The sequence below is a fragment of the Onychostruthus taczanowskii genome, unplaced genomic scaffold (assembly GCF_017590055.1).
Source record: "Onychostruthus taczanowskii isolate IOZ18803 unplaced genomic scaffold, ASM1759005v1 scaffold18, whole genome shotgun sequence".
In the NCBI taxonomy this organism is placed as follows: Eukaryota; Metazoa; Chordata; class Aves; order Passeriformes; family Passeridae; genus Onychostruthus; species Onychostruthus taczanowskii.
This window is the reverse complement of record NW_024499017.1, coordinates 5,722,836-5,739,734: the sequence shown is the minus strand read 5'-3', so window position 1 is coordinate 5,739,734 and position 16,899 is coordinate 5,722,836. Positions and strand designations below refer to the sequence as shown.

General features: G+C 47.9%; 1 protein-coding gene across 2 annotated transcripts; it reads right to left on the bottom strand.

Moving 5' to 3' along the window:
* Positions 1-1,735: 1,735 nt before the first annotated feature.
* Positions 1,736-13,176, bottom strand: TRADD (TNFRSF1A associated via death domain). 2 transcript variants are annotated; one of them, XM_041400781.1, is made up of 5 exons: positions 12,931-13,176; positions 11,614-11,765; positions 8,810-9,087; positions 6,962-7,154; positions 1,736-6,062 (listed from the first exon to the last, which is right to left on the bottom strand). In XM_041400781.1, the coding sequence occupies exons 2-5, from the start codon at positions 11,753-11,755 to the stop codon at positions 5,755-5,757; spliced, it is 921 nt and encodes a 306-aa protein (XP_041256715.1). In that variant the 5' UTR covers positions 11,756-11,765; positions 12,931-13,176; the 3' UTR covers positions 1,736-5,754. The 2 variants fall into 2 exon arrangements, with proteins under 2 accessions (XP_041256715.1, XP_041256716.1); XM_041400782.1 differs by lacking the exon at positions 12,931-13,176 and adding an exon at positions 12,665-12,796.
* Positions 13,177-16,899: the final 3,723 nt, after the last annotated feature.

Genomic DNA, 16,899 nt, shown 5'->3' with positions numbered 1-16,899 from the left:
CTGTGGCTGTTTCTTTGTCTCTGCTTTGTAAACAATGACCCTTATTCCTCTAACAGAGGCCAAGCGTATGGAGAGTGCCCAGACCATGGTCACTTTAGGAAGGAAAGTTTTTCATTTACTTGTCATAAAAGCAGGTTTTGATCTACTCTGCTGATTTCACAAAGACCTGTTTCTAAAACATAAAAATCCCTTTTAGTAAGCATCTGTGCTTTATTTGATGCATTTTTTATTTCAGCTCGAATGTTGTGCTTTACTGAACACACTGCCTCATGAAGAGTGTGTTCTTGGTGGGCCACCCTCGGACCCTGCACTCAGGTGCTGCAGGCTGGGAAGATCCTTTCCTCGTGGCTGGCAGCTGTCTGAGCCACAGTGGGTCCTGCTGACCAGCCCAGCTGATCAGAAACCACAGCCATAAACATTACTCAGCTTCAGCTCTCCCTGTGCCAGCCCAGGGCACCTCTGTTCCTTCCTTGTGCAGCAGCAGCCCCAGGTCACTGACCATCCCTGCTCTGCAAGGAGGAGCTGATGGTCACAGAGGCAAAGAGCAGCTCCTGTCTGCCTTTGCTCAGCAGGGCTGGCTGGGCAGGGAGGGGGACTGCTCGCTGAGCCACAGGGACTCACAGCACTTATTTCCACTGTGATCCCTCACCCAGGTTTTGGGACCTGCCACGCTGCCTCCCTGGGGTGAGAGTGAAAACAGAGGCTTCCATTGATGTGCAGTGCCTTGTGGCTGTGTGCCTTGGGGAGTCACGCAGGGAGCCTGCAGGTGGAGGAGTTTCTCCATGGGTGCTTCTCCTTGGTGGCTGTCCCACGTGGACCTTGTTCCCTGGGCACTGACCCGTGGCTGGTTTATTCTTCTCACTGCCAGCAAAGGCATCCTTGTCCATCCTGTGCTGGGTCACTGTCACAGAGGGGCAGTGATCTCACTGACCCTCCTCAGCAGGCCAGCCCTGGTGACCCCAGGGTGGTGTGTCCTTCCAGCTGCTGTGGGGCAGGGCCCTGCTCCCCTCACTGTGCTCCTGCACACATCAAGCCATGCAGCTGGGAATTCAGCTTTGTGGTAGACAAAGAAGGGCTGATCTTGTGATTTTCAAACACTGTTTGAGACTTACGAGACTCAGGGTAAAATACATCTCTGCTCCAGTTCATGGCCAAAGGAGTTTCCCTGGATTCAGCTGTCAGGTCAGGAAGTGGCTTCCTGTGCAAAGCTGCTGGAGATTTTATATCCCAGCTCCTTGGCTCCCCACCTGTGGGGCAGCCTTGTGAGGGAGCTCCCTGGGAGTGAGGCACTTGAGATTACAGAGGTGCTGTGGCCTCAGAGGAGTCCCAGATATCCAACAGCACTGAAAGAAACACAGTGAGCTCCTCCAGCTGCCAGAATGGGACAAACCTCCCGTTCTGGCCATGCTGGCTGAAAAAGGCTCATCAGAGCAGTGACTGGAAACTGAACAAACACAGAGGCTTGGCTTGGTTTTGTAATCAGAGCTGTTCCCACAGGTGGGACACCAGCCTTAGCAAGTCACGAGAAACGTGTGACTTTGGGCAGAGCCCTGCTGGGCATCCACCCTCAGGCTGGATGCTCCTCTGGAGCTGGTGAGCACCAAATGTGGCCGGAACTTCAGTGATCCCTGCTCTTACTACTGCAGTTATGTGTTCAGTGAAAGTCTCTGAGGCAGTTTTCATCAAAAGTACATATTTATTTATAAAAAAGAATGGGGAAAAATATATACCAAAGAGCTTTTTCTGTAAAATACAATTCCTTGGAGGCTGAATGTCCTAGACCCAAGTATGCCTGGCATTGCAGTCCACAGCTGTAGATGGCTGATCCAGATCTGATACTGAATATCATGGGAATTTGGAACCAGATGGTCAGCAAGGGATTTTTCCACTGAAAACTAAGAGACATTAACCAAACATCTCAACCAGGATTCTATTAGAGATGTACAGCCAGCTCCCTTCAGGGGGTTTAAAATTCAAGCCAGAGAAGAAAAAAATACATATTTTTTGACTCTAGGCCTTAGATTGCTTCACTGTTTGAGTCCTTCTCCATACAAAAGCCACATGGCCAGACCCCTGTCCAGAGTAAAGCACCAGTGTCACGCACACACTCCAACATGTGGGTCAGACTCAGAAACCCTCCTGATCCCTCTTCTTGTACCTCCTTGGTTTAAGGATATCAGATACAGTACCAGAGGTTCACCAGAATTTTCAGTTTAACTAAATCAGCAATTTAAGTGAATTTGAGGCTCCTCATTCTGCCCATGCTCACTCCTGGTTTCAGAGTCTGTGGGCAGCTGCCAGGGTGTGGTTCCTTGGGAACAAAAGAGGGAAGACAGTGACCCAGACAGCAGGACAGGTCCTCAATGCTGAAGCTGCCTTTGAATGAAAGGCAAAATAAACAGATCTTTTCCTTTCAGACAATCTTGTATCAGGGTATCCTGTCAGGTTTGCTTCTATCAGATGGCTCTTGTCAAAGTATATCTGGTGAGCATTTTAACCTCACTCTCCTCTTTGTCATTATCTGTTTGAACACTGCAGGTCAGCTATGCCAAAACAAATAATTCAAATTCTACTTTGGATGGATCTTTTATCCCTTCTGGCAGACTGAATGGAGACTCCTTCAAATCTGAAACATGGTTAAAACAATCTGTACCAGAAAAAAAAGCCCTCTTGGATCTCTTCCTGTAAGCACATTTTGGCCTGATTTCTGCTGCTTGTTCTATGGGTTTTTTTTCTGTTTTAGATATTATATACAACTGATTAGCACCTTTATTTGCTTTTAGTATTGTGTTTGATTCTGAAACACTAGCATCACCCCTGAATTTTTCTTTTTCACAGATGTGTCTCAGTATATGGAGAAGAGCAGTCACTGGGATAAGGCAAATTTCTCCAGCAGCAGCACTGTCCATGGCTTATCTCCCACCATGACGATGATTGCTCATGGAAAAGGAGGTATGAAACAGCCACTGCTATGGCCCAAACCATGCCATGTGCTCAAGACAATTTCACCATGGAATATCACTGAAAAACTCTTTTCCTTCAAGTCTGTGCAATGAAGGCACCTGTGAATGTTGCTGGAGATTAAGACATTCCAGAAAGGTTGCCAGGGGCTCCAGCACTTAATGGCACTTCTGACAGGGAATTCTAACAGGGAATATGTGAGTAAGAGGAAATACACATACCAGTTACTGGCAGAAAGAGAACATTTATATTCAGAAGAAAGCATTCATGGTTAGTCCTCTGTAAAACAGTAACAGCAGTAAAAAAGTTTTCTGGACTTGAAGTAGATGCTGAATAATAAGACTTTGTCATTTTGAGCATTAACAGATGCTACAAAAACTAGTAATTCTCACTACTCAGTGGCTGCCTTGTAACTATATGTGCAAGTTGTGCACATAGAGCTGGTCTGAGAAAAATTAATTGCAAATGAGACAGCAGGCTATGCATATGACCTTCTTTTCTTAAAAATGTAATTTCTGCAAAATGCAGAGCAAATTCTCTTGTTCTTGAAGTAATTTTCATGTTTCTGATTTTTTAAATTTTTAAAATATGATTTGTCAGGTGGGTTTCTGCCAAACAGAATTCCCCAGCTGGGATTTGGCAGAAAAGCTAAATACTTTGAGGTATGGATCCACAGCAGCCTAAATTAGCTAAGATCAGCACCACTGTGTCAGTCCCAAAAGCAAAACTGTCAGAGAGGTAATTGCCTCATTTTGGGAAGAGCACTGGTATTACTGGAAGGGAGAGGGTAGGATGTGTGAGCAGGAATGGAGGGGATGGCACTGATATAATATGGCTTAATAAAAGGTGATGGAGCCACATCTGCAGAGATGAAGTCCTGCTTCCTTGGAAGGTAGGGGCAAGGTGGAAGCAGATTCACTCACACCCTGAAAACCTCCCCGTTTATAACCCCCTTCCTTTCCTGGTTCTGTATGTTACCTCAGGGGTTCAAAATCTGCAGAAAACAAGTCATGTTTCCCTGGCTTACACTAAGGATGTGAACTCAGCCCATCTGAAGCTTGTGGACCCCAGCTGGCTCAAAGCAGGCCATCTAAGTGCTGCCCATCCAGGTCTCCAGTGACTGATGCTCAGGTGTTCCAGCAGAAGGTATGGGAACATCTCCAGCTCCAGAAGCTTGGATCTGAGCCCACACCTGAATCTGAGGTTATGTTCCTCCTTACTGATTTACAGCTTTGACTCCAGGGAACGAGTAAGATGTGAGTTGTGGTTTAAAAGGCCTCAAAGTTGCTCCTGCCATGACTGCTAGCATCCCAATATTCTCATGTGCACACAGACTTTGTGTGTGTGGCCAGAGTCCTCCTCTGCACCTGAAAACATTCCCATGGCCCACTGGTTATTCCCACAGATGGGAAGGGAAAAAGGATGGAATTGATGGAAAAGTATTAGTAAAAACCTATCAGGAAAGCACTGGGAATATGTCAAAGGTAATTGAGCTGCTGTTGTGCTTCACAGGACCTGTGTCATGCCAGACACTCATTGGTCTGTGCTTTGTCACAAAAAAATGCAGCTGCTGTGTTGCAGTCTGCATCAGCCATATATGCCAGGAGACACTCAGCTTCTCCCACAGGAACTGAAAGCAGGAGTCAGCCCTGGGGTTTGGGAGATTTGTCTCTTAAAACCATTTTTACCCTAAAAATCAGTGCAGGTAAATCCAGGCACAGTGGCAGCTGATGTTTGATTGTCACACAGTGACAGCAGTGCCAGGGAAAGGCTCTCTGTAGGTCCTGACACCTGTGGGACACAGCAGGGTGAGCTGTCCCCTCCAGGGGCCCAGCAGGCTGAGGGTGGTCTGGAAGTGAGGGAAGGCAGGAGCAGCCAGCTGGGTGTGGTGACTGCTCAGCTCCATGGTCTGAGGATGGCTTTTGATGCTGCAATGCCCTGAGAGCAGCAGTTCCAAACCAGGCTCCACAGGTAACTTGCTGATGAGGACACTTTTCCTTCCAGCACTGTGTTTTGCCTTCCATAGCTGCAGGCTCCCTCAGGCTGGCAGGCAACAGCTAACCAACACATTACTGTCTGCCACAGATGAGAAAATGTTGACAATCATTGTCTGAATTTGAGTTTGTCCATATTGTTTGTTCAGTGTCTGCCATTTGTTGTACAGCAGCAATCTTTTGCCCTGTGGAAGACTGTGGCTGTCCCAGGTAGAAGAAAAGCCTTCAGGTGGTGAGAGGTGGGAAGGAGCTGTAACAGAGCAGGGCAGAACAGATACTCTTGCCATGAATGTTCTTCAAACAAAGAAGAAAAATAACGTAAAATTGACACTTCCTTACTTTCTCCTTTTTCTTTACTTGATGTCATGGCTGAGGACAAAAATGTTTTAAATGTAAAAATGTACTGCAGCTCTCCAGGTGATGGCCCTGGACACAGCCTGAGAAGCAGTGGCATTTTCTGATTCCCAGAGAAATCCTATGAGAAGCCTTGCTTGCTTTTCTCCTCTCCCTCATTCTCCCCTAGGGCTCTCTGTCTGGCTGCTTCCCGGTCACAGTCCTGAAGGAAGTCAGGGTGACAGCCTCTCACCAGTTCACAGGAAGGTAGTGCTATATTTCTGGAAACACAATGAAATAAGGCAAGTCAGAGGTCCATGCAAACACAGAACCTCTCCCCTGAGCATTTCCACCTCGATGGAAACCTCTGGTGATATTCAGGACTTTACATTCCCAGACACTGGCAGCAGTTTCATACAGTAGCTAAAGCAGGAAAGCCCTTAGCAATGGCACTGTCCCCTGGGCTCTAGGAGCAGTCCTCACTGGAATGGAGGCCCAGGAGCTCCTCAGCCAAGCTGACGAGCCCGTTTTCCTCCAGGGCTGCGATCAGCCGTGCTATGGTGGCCTTCTTGCCCTCGGACTGGATGAACCTGAGGAGCATCTGGTAGGCCTGTTCATAGAGTCCCTCTCGGTCGTACTCCAGCGCCAGGTTGTCAATGACAGGGTCACGCAGGGCCCGGCAGGACTTCTGCAGAGAGCGACCCACTTGCTTCCACTTCTTGGACACGGACTTGGCAAACTTCTGGTGGTCGTCTGGTGTGATTGTTCTGTTGTCTGAAAGGGGCAGAGGCCAGGTAAGACACAAGTTTCATGGTTGATGTGATGCAGCTTGGGCAGTTCAAGGTTTGGTCAGTATTCGGTGGAGCAGAGTCTGAGCTCCCTCCCAGCTGTTCCCTTACAGAAATCCTCCCACAACAACAAAGCATCTGGGCTTGTCCCTACCCTGCAAGCTTGGAAAGGCATATTTTCTTATTTTCTCCCTCAGAACTATCCTGTGATTTGCCAGAGCTCTTTTGTTTTTTGATTTTTTTTTTTTTTTTTTTTTTTTTTGGATGGACATCCTTTTGTTTTCGCCTTTCAAAGGCAACTGGGTAAGGTCTTTTGACTAAGTCCCCTGTTCCCTACCTAAACATGCTCAAAACACTGAAATGCTGACAGGAGCTCTCTTCTCAGCTGTTTAGCACTGGAAACTATACACAGCTTAAGCAAGCTGAGACTGTCTGAAAGCTCTCTGTAGGGACAGACCCCAAAGCCAGCTGGTGAACTGAGGCAGCCTGGACAAATCAGTGCTGTCTGAAACTAGGGCTGAGGGTGTCCACAGTACCTTCCCCAGTCTGATCCAATCTACACTATTAGCTCACCTCAACCAAGTGACATGGAAGAAGAGAAAAATACTCTCTATTCTTCCTTTCACGATTAGTTTTAAAATGTGAGGAACCTGGGAGGGACACAGACTCTGAAACATCTGGTTCTGTGCCACCCTGGAAAAGAAAACAGGTTGATGCCTGATCTGAAGCATCACGACAATATCTTAGGACTATTTTAATTCCTTTCTTATGGGATGCTGGGAAATCTTTGGTTTATCTGAGGCAGACCCCCATATGTAGTCATAATTCTCCCTCCTGGGCTGTGAGGCAGATCAAGGGCTCTGTTGGTCAGCTCTACCTACTCACCAAACTGTTGTCCCTGAAAGATGAAGGTGAACTGTGTGGGAAGGAAGCTGCCTTGAGGAGAACAAGGCTGAGATGGGGACTTCAGAGATGAGCAGTCTTTTCCAGCCACATTGTTGTTGGTGCTCTGGTGGAGCATCAGGCTCTTGAGGCACTCCTCCAGCTCTGTGATCTCCTCATCCGGCAGGCGGTCAGGCTGTAACACAAACAGCATCAGTGACTGCCAGGGCCACCAGCCTGCAAAGCTGTGGTTGCTGATGTCAAGAGAGAAGCAATGACATACAGCATGAGCTGTCAGCCAGCCAAATGAAGTGGTCTAGTGGAGCTCTGGCTGTAATACGATGGCTACAAGTGGCTTTGAATCTGTAATGTGATAGGAAATAGTCAATCTCTCCCCCCAGGTTTTTCACCTGCACCAGCGAGTGCTTACAAGTTGCACAAAACTGCTACTAGCACATGTTCATTTCCAGCAGCCCTCTGCAAGAATTAGAGTGCACTGCAGGCAGCAAGGCTTCTCCTAACTCCCTGTGAGGGTGAGACCCACAGAACAGGGTGATCTGATCCAACAGCTCATGGCCACCCAAGCAGGCAGCTCCTGTTACCCACCTTCTCTCTCCCTTTGCCCCTCTGCTCCCTAAGGTTTGCTGTTCCTGGGTCCTCAGCCAGTTTTTTTCATTAGCCAAGAGAAAATTAGTCTGACCTCCAAAAAGCAGGTACTGAGAAAAGGAGTAAAGAAGGCAAAGCACATGGGAAGAGTCAAACCTGGCAGGGCTGTGCCTCAATCAGAAGTAAACACTGTTTAGCTCACTTAGCAGGTACCCAGCCCTGCCTCAGCTGCTGAAGGCTGTGCCCCAGTGCCATCTTTCTGCCTGCTGCAGACTGAGTCACTTTTGGGGAACTGAGAATAAGTCCATTTCTTTTGTCCAGTCAGCTAGTTCAGCACAGGGAGGGAGCAGCAAGCCACAGTTCGCAGGGTATGGGATATCACTTTGGTTTGCACTGTTTGGTTTGGAGATGAAAGGTTTGAGTTTATTCTCTGTGCTTACAGAAAAGCAACCTGGAAAAACATGCTCCTGTGCCTAATATTCCTGATTGAATAGTGGTAGTACCTGTTTCTCAGGACCATTTAGAGGAACCAGAGCTAAAGTTCCAGATGGAAAAAAAGAGAGGAGAGGAAGAAGTCAGTGAGTTTAATCATGTCAAGTGCCTTGTAGTGAGATGACAAGATCTCACTGTTCTTGCAAGCAGGATTAGAGTGCCAGTGCCAAAGTGTGCAATGAGCCAGATGTCAGATGAGAGAGACTTTGCCTTCAGAAGGGCAGCCTACTTCTGCTGGCAGCAGATGCTGTGTGTCCCCACTCTGACACAAGTTTTCGGTGTGACGTGCAGTGTTTGCACTCGCTTCCACTGCTCATTTGCAGGTGCAGTTACCTTTGACACTCTGGGAGGAGGTGTTGTGCGAGACAGGGGAGGGAGGTGCAGAGCAGTGATGGCTCCAGCCAGGGCTGCTCCTCTCTGCCTGCCTCACAGCTGTACTGAGGCACACTTGTGTGTGAGCTGCACTGTTCAGAACTCCTAGTGGGGTTAACAGCCACACTAGCTGTTATACACAGAAGGCACAGAGGGTTAGTAGGATCTTTGCAGGCTGCTTTAGGTAACTCTATTGCCCTTCCAGAAACGTGCACAGCTCTTTCCTGAGGAAGGGCAGAGCTATTTCTCCACATTAGAGTTAAGAGCTGAAGGACTGAGAAGTTTGTTAACTCAACATGCTGCATCAGAACAAGATTTGCACCCACGTCTGGAAGCCCACCCCTCCTCGCTGCTGTCCAGCCCCCTCCCTCTCCCGCTCACCTTTTCTCTGTAGATGCACTCCAGGCAACGATCCTCATCCTTCAGCATCTTGTCAAGGTGCTCACTGCCAGCCTTCAGCTCCACTTCCAGAGGCACCATGGTTGTGGCCAGGGAGAGCTGGAGGTGACTCTGGAGGGACTTCTGGAGCGCTCCTTCGCGGTAGCTGCGCAGGAACCGGCGGCAGTTCTCCCGCCTGCAGAACCGGAGCTGCACTATCAGGTGTGGGTGGCTGCAGTGCACTTTGAGCATGTCCACACCATTCACGCTGCCAGTGGAGTCTGGCAGGGAGAAGGAAGCACAGTCACAATCCAGGCATGAGCCAGCCCACCCAGACCCACACTCACCCACAACAAGCCTGCAATGGAGGAGCTTTTGAATTCTCTTTGTGATAAAGTCCTCTGGGGTAGAGAAGAGTGTTAAACCAAGAGGGAAGGATTAAGCTCATGCTGCCCTGCCACCACTGACCTCCATGAAGTATGGTGTCCAACTGAAGATGTATGGAACTACATCCCAGGTAATTATATCAACACTGCTTATTAGGGCAAGTTTAAATTTGAGGTTCCATTTCCAGGGCAGAGATGGTTATGATAAACTGGTAGCACAGCAAAGTTTTATAGATGAAAGCTCAGTTCACCTCAGTGCTCAGTCAGCCTTCAGTCCTTGTGGCTGGAGTTTTATGCAGTGATGGAGGTCCTGGAAAGAAGCCCAGTGTTTCCTCTCCACCTGTGCCTAGAGGTAACTTTTGTCTCTCTGAGCTGTTAACACATCTCACAAACAGCAAATGACAGATCCAGCCACAGGGATTAAGCTGCTTGAGATTGGGCCTTGACTTGTTATTTTGCACAGAAAATTAATTCATGGTAAAACCTAAACAAGGAGAAGCCAGGGATGTACCCTCTAACATTAGTGCAAGAGGAGCACGAGCGATGTGGAAACAGAAAATGCCAGGACTTCATTCTTCCTTCTCCCAGCAGAATTTAATTTTTATAAGCTGTGCTCATTATCCTTATCTTCACAGGGTTTTATATGCTGCTGATGAGTTCTAAGTATGTGTTTTTCTCTTTTTTTTGCAGCAGAGGCCTATGTGAAGCTGCTGTCCTGCTTCCAGACCTGGCTGAACCTCGTGGGCTGTCACTGAGGGCTGTGTGGAGGCACCGGCTCACACTGGCACTACAGCAGGTATTTCTAAACCATGTCATGGCATGGAGCACAATCTTAAGGCAAGGCAGACTTGTGTGCTCCACCTTAAGCAGGGCAAGTGACCTTGCATTTAAAATTAAGTATAGTATCCAACAGTGGCTTTACATTTTCACTAAGTCCTGTTTGCATCTAGTCTAGTTTGAATCACATGTGTAGCTGACACATGGGTTTAGGCATCTAGAAAAGACATTTAAATTCACTGTGGATGATTTTTTTATCACTTCCTTCATGCTTTGCTTTTTATGAGTGCTTATTAAACAAAATTTCCATAATAGGGCAGGAAGGCTGTGGAGGGAAAGCTGCCCAGACATGTAAACCTTTATGAAGAGTGTACAAGACAGCTGTAAAGCTGCCTCAGAAGATGGGACTTTGCAGGCATTTCTGCAAAGCTTAAGATTTCATGTCCTTTTCATGTCTGAATAAGCATGGTAGGATTTCAGTTTTGTGAGCTGTCCTTTGAATGTGTGAGTAGATTCACATTCCAGTGCCACAAAGCAGCCATAAATCAAGCCTAACTGGACAATTGTGTTAGGCTGCCTGCTTCCTGTATTTCAATGAGCTGCAAAATGAGCAGGCCTGTATTGGATAAACTGACTTGGCATGATTTCCAGAAGAAACTGCAGAAGAGTTAGACAAGCCCAATTAAACAACAGAGTCTCAGCTGTGTGACAGGTAAAGAACACCATGAGAGTCTTTCTAGGTAAATGTGATAAACTCTTCAAATTACTATTACTATTACTCTGCAGTGTGCTTGGTGCAAGGGTGGATACAGAACTATAGTTTTATAGCTATTTGCATCTCAAATAATTTTTTGATGTAAATAGGATTACATACACCTCAAGCTAATGTAAATGTGTCTGTTTATATCAGAATTTGAATTTGAGTTATATCAGAATTTGAATACAAATTAATTTATACTGGCTATCACTTGATTTAAAAACCAGCTTCTGAAAGCAGGAATGATGTTTCTGTGGTGGTATAAAGACAGCAATTAAATCTTGTTTCACAGCAATTACAATCTTTTCTCCTCTTACATAAATGGGTTTAAACAAACATTCATAAAGTTGGATAATTCATAGGATGGTTCAAGTTGGAAGGAAGCCCAGGCAGTGTCTAGCCCAACCTCCAATGCAAAGCAGGGTCAGCTCTGAGGTCAGAACCAGTCGCTCAGGGCTTTATCCAGTCCCACTTGAAAGCCCTTGAGGATGGAGAGTACACAGTCACTCTGGGCCTGACTGTCTTAATGGGGAAAACATTTGTCCTTTTATCTGGTGTCTACCTCTCATTTCAGTGTGTGCCTCTTGCCTCTCATTCCCCATGCACCACTATGAACAGTGTGGCTCCATCACTCCCTCCCACAGCTACCAGCAGGCTGTTGGTAGGTCCCCTGAAACCTTCTCTTCCCCAGGCTCAACAGGTCCAGCTCCCTCAGCCTCTCCTCACAGGAAAAGTACTCCAGCGCCAACCATCTCGGTGAACCCCTGCTGAGCTTGCTCCACTTTATTGCCTTTCCGAAACAGAATGATCATGAGCTTTCCTTGCCTGTGAGGGTGGTATTAAAGAAAGGCATGGCACTGCACACCAAGATAGCAGGGGATGGGTACCTGCTAATGCCATCTTCAGGGCCTTGAACACACAGGGCTTCTTCTGGGAGCTCTCGTAGAGGGACGGCAGAGCGATGGTCTTGCAGGTCGACTGAAGGAAGAGGTAAGCACTGCCAGTCCAAGGAGGGGAGCTGCCTGCCATCTTCAGCACCCTACAGAATCACACAGGCAAGCTCAGAGACCATAAGGGAAGTGGCCTGATGCCAGGGGAGTGCTACAGCACAAGCACAACAGACTCATGGGGATTTACTCTTCACTTCTCAGAGCAGTGCTGATGTTGCTGAAGCAAGCATAACCTTTGAGGGATTTACTGTTACTCTGGAAAGCAACCACAGTGGGACATCATATCCCAAAGACAGAAACTCAAAAGCTTTGCTTTCATTTTCCACTGGAGTTCATTCATTTTATAGTCCAAATGTACTCTGAAGCAGAGTTTCAGTCCCTGTGCCTCTGACTAGCCCAGCTGGCACAATGTGAAATGACTGAAGTTCTCCAGGGACCACCCAGCGGTCCTGGCTCTGGCATGCTCCCGTGGACTAAGCCCCATGCAACCAGAGATGTTCTCCTTAAGGTCCTGGTCCCCTGGTTCTTCTCAGGGCTCAGAGCTCTTGTAACAGGACACTCTACACAGGCAGGACAAGGGTAATCGTTTTAAACTAAAAGAGGGTAGATTTAGATTTGATATCAGGAAGACATTTTTTACAGTGAGGGTGGCAAGGCACTGGCACAGAGAGGTGGTGGCTGCCCCATCTCTGAAAATATTCAAGGCCAGCTTGGACTGGGCTCTAAGAGACCTGACCTAGTTCCAGATGTCCCCGGTCACCACAGAGGAGCTGAACTAAATGGCCTTGGAAAGGTCCCTTCCAACCCAATCCATTCGGTGGTTCTGTGACCCAGGGGTACCCCTCTGCTTTGTTTATGCCCTTTGTCCTTGTGCCTCCGCAGTGTTAACCCAGCGGGTGAATCCTCCCGTCCATTGAGCCCTGCCCCATCCCAGTGCCCGCTCCGCGGCCAAGCCGCTGTGCGGTGCTTCCAAAAACCAGCCCCGCACCGTAAGCCGCGTTTGCCATCACGGTTACTGCCTTTTCGCTGCCTTCTGCAGGCGGCAGGCCGCTGCCGCTCAATTCCCGTCACAGCCTCCCTGGGAGGGGGCTGTCCCTAAGGGAAAAGCGCTGGAGCAGCCGCCGGCCCCGTCCCGCCTCGCTGTGCCGCCCTCGGGGCCGGCGGCCGCTGCCCGGGTGTCCGCTCGGTGCCCGGGGGTGCCCCCCGGCCCCCTGCCCGTGGCGGCCCCGGCCCGGCGGCCCCGGGCGGCGTTACCTCCTCAGCGCCGGCCTCGGCCCCGACACTTCCGCCCCGGCGCGGCGCCGCTCGGCACCCGCTGCAGGCGGGGAAACGGGAAGGCGAAAGTAATCCCAACAGCCCCCTGGAATGGCCGGAGGCACTTCCCTTTAATGCCTTCAGTTTGTCCAGGCCCGCCCGAGCCGGCCCTGGGGCCGCGCGGGGCCGCGCTGCTGCGGGGTAGCCCAGGCCGGGGCATGTCGGAGCTTGCCGACACCTTGACGCTGCAGGTGTCCCCGCCGCAAGGCCGCACACCCAGCTCGGTGCCTTGGTGTCTCGTGTAGGCGAGGATCTGTCAGAAACGCTCCGGTCAGGTGGCTCCAGAGCTGCCCAAGGGATGGATGTGTCTCTCCGGACCATTAGGGATGGAGGCGAGTGGCTCGAAGCCCCTGCGTGGCTTGTGGCTGACACACTCGAGGCTGGTGCGTCCCGGCTGGCACTTGTCAGCTCTTCCCTGTAGTGCTGTTAGTGAGAGTTTGGATAGGTAGAGAGAATGAAGCAGCATTTCCCAAGTCCACGAGAGGTTCTGTGCCAATTAAAGCATGATTTAGGTCTCCATTGTTCAACCTCAGGTAGCAGCCTCCTGCCCAGGCTGCATCTGCCCTGCACAGGTGCCCTGTGAGCTGAAAGGTAACAGCTGCTCCCTTGTTTGTCCCCAGCTGGTGAAAAGCTGGCATGGGCCTGGGGCCAGATTTTGGGCTCACATGCAAGCTGCAGTCACTCTGGCTTGGCAGTGGTTTGTGCAAACTGGGGGACTGAACTGCAAAAAAACGCAGGAAACAATTAAAACACTAAAAATACCTATATGTCTGATGCAATTTTACAACAGCAGTATTTAAACAATATAAACTTAATTGGTTTGCTAAGGGAAGGATGTGCTTCAAATAGATCTGTAAAGGGGTTAATCTGGGCTGGAACTCCTGGGTGCTCTGGGTCACAGGGTCAGATCTAGGGGGACAGGCAGTACCCAGAGCCCCCTTCAGGGTCAGCAGGTCTGATGGTGCCAGTGCTTCTGGAAACAAAGCATTTACTTGCTAACAGTTTAAGCAAGTGAGTTCATACATTTAAAGTCTCTCTGATGGGGCTAAATGAACCTGGACATCTCAACATTTCACTACAAAAGCCAAACGTGAAGCAGTGCTGGCTCCCAGAACCAGGTGGGAACTACAGACCCACCCATGTCCTGGAAATGTTTTCTCCTTGAAGCCAATCTGCCTGCTGTATATTGTGGGGTTAAAAAAATAATGGGTAGCTGAGCCCCAAGTTTCTCCTCTGCTGACCCTTGCTGAGTTTGTGTCTTCTGGGACCATCCCATGGGGCAAAATCAAGTGCTTGATGAGCACTTGGAGTTTCATCTTGTTGTTCCCCACTTGGGAAGTAAAGATGGCAGTGAGGGGAGAGGCTGTGGCTCAGTGAGGCTCAGCTGGCACAGAACTGGGGTGTCAGGGTTCAGTGGCAAGTCTGCCTGGGGGCTGGGGCTGGGATAGGACAGGTTGCCCTGAGCTGGCAGCAGTCAGAAGGCTAAAAGCACGCTCTTGCTGTCAGTGAGATTCACAACCCTTCTTAATGGCTCCAAAGGCTTTAAGGAAATCATAAAACAAAAGGAGCTGAACACATGAGATCTCATTTTGCCTTAGCACTTTGGCAGATGTGTGTTAGAGACAGTATTAAAAGCAGCTAAAAGCAGAAAAGCAATGTCCGAGCTGTCAAGGTGATTGTCAGCAAAAGATGCTGAGTTCCCAGGAAGGAAGCAGGACGGTGTCACTTGGCTGCTGGGTGGGAAGGGGGTGTCACTGATATGATGGCAGATAAGATAGCAGAGCTGCTGTGCTGCTGCCACCTCACACTCCCAAGTAAGGAGTCACGCTTCAAAGCAGCACATTCTAGAAAAACATGCAGTCGTGTCCCCCCTGCGTTACGCTTTTTGCGTTGCTGCTCCCTTCTTGCTTCGTGGCTTTCACCTCCAACCCTTCTTTGAGGCTCTCTTGGTGCACAGGTTTTCATTTAAATGAAACATGCACTGCTCAGGGAGTGCTGTGGCTCGGGGACCTGGGGCTTCCACAGCCCCAGAGAGGACATGCCATGAAATTCAGAGTGAGACTGTGAGACTTGGCCCACACTCCAGTGCTGGCCTGGGAAGGCGAATGTTTGCTTTTAAAAATCTCCTGCTTGGTTATGAGAGGGCTGAAAAAACATGTCATGGTGGTAGTTTAGTTTGTGCAGAAATCTGGAAGAGAGGTGCAACACATTTTGGAAGAAGGCAAATGGAAAAGTTAGGTAATGATCTGATGCTCTAAACCTTCTTCCCAGACACTTACTTTTCTGCATTGTAGCTCACAGGAAAGGTTGATTAAAATATACTTATCCCTTATTGTGTCAGACATTGTAAGTGCAGTTTCTGCAAACTGGAGTCAAAGTCAAAAAAGGTTTTTTTCCAAACTGCAACATCACAGGCAAGGACCACTGTCATTAAGCTGCTGGTTTCTACTCTAGGCCTTCTGTTGCACTATCAGTAAAAAAATGTATATGTGAGCCTGTTTTCTGTGCAGAGCTTCTGCTTGCAAAGAGGTTTTCCCCCCACAGTTTGAGAAATCTGTCTCAGCTTTTTGAATACCAGTGTAGCAATACCAGAAAATTCCCTTGTATTTTTATTACTCAGAGTAGCAAAACCTCACTGTAGGAAAAAAGACCATTTTTTCCCAAAAAAGCTTTGATCTGACATTTTTAACTCTTGATATCACTCAGCTTCTTAGGATTGATTGAAAAAAACTATGAAACAACTGATCAAGAGATTTTCATAATTTTTAAAGTTTAAATTCAAAATACGGTGAAATTTCAAGTTTGATTTTTTTTTTTACCTCCTCTGTTATCCAGTTTGATTTGTTAAATCCTAATGTGTATCTCTGACCCTTTTTTGATGCTCTTGTTTTATTTTTCTCAACAGGGACTCGAGAATTAATTGCAGTTTTGGAAGTCTTCCCATGTTTAAACCTGACTGAATTGGCAAAATCTCTGCTCCAGTACCAGAACCGTGGCATTACATCCCAGAAGAAGTCCTTGTTTGAATAGTGTATTATCTTTGAGATGGACACAGAGTCTTCCAGGCATGCAGACAAGGGGCTGCAGCTGTTCTTCCAGCTCTGTGTGGCACTTCACAGGGGTCAGGTGAGAGGAGTGGGGTCCTCTGTCCAAGCAGGAATAACCTGATCCTTGTTTCCAGTGTGTGTCAAACATCTGCTCCACTCTGCTGTGGCACTGCTGACCTTGTGCCTTCTATGTGTGATGATGTTACCTGGCATGACCAGCACCTGCTTATGTAAAATTTGTCTTTCTTGCTGGGTTTTGTCAGTGCCTAATGGTGATTTGGGTTTTGGGGGGAATACCACATTCTTAGTACACTGTTCTAAGTTGCTCTTTGAAAATGGCAAGAAAAAATTAATGCATTGTTATCCTTATCATGGCACTTACTTATCTTGTCTCTTCTCCCCTCCTGACTCTTTCAGTGTTTGGTCTTAAAGGACTCTGTAGGCATTAGGTGAGAAGTCTGTTCCATTTTTTAGCAAGAATGTCGAGTTTTGCAAGTTTTTGCTAAGGACCTCAGGAAAATTTAATGTTGATTTTATATATTTTTTTTTTTTTATTTAAAGAGCAGTTTCTGAGTTGAAATTACCCTGGCATTAAGGCACACATGTATTTAGAGCTATTTAAAGCTTTTATATTAATGATAATACCATCTTGTCTAATAGATTCTCTATGTAGTTTTTTTAAATATACTCTTTTCTCATGCAAGAGCTAAATAATTTATGTTGACACATAACATAGCAGCTAAACCTGCTTACAATTTTGACTTTTCAAAGTCTTGCTGAAGATGCACAGCCCTGAGTCTGCCCAGCTCTCGTTCGTCTATGCCAGCCAAAGTTTAGCACAAGAAAATTCCAATCTAACAAC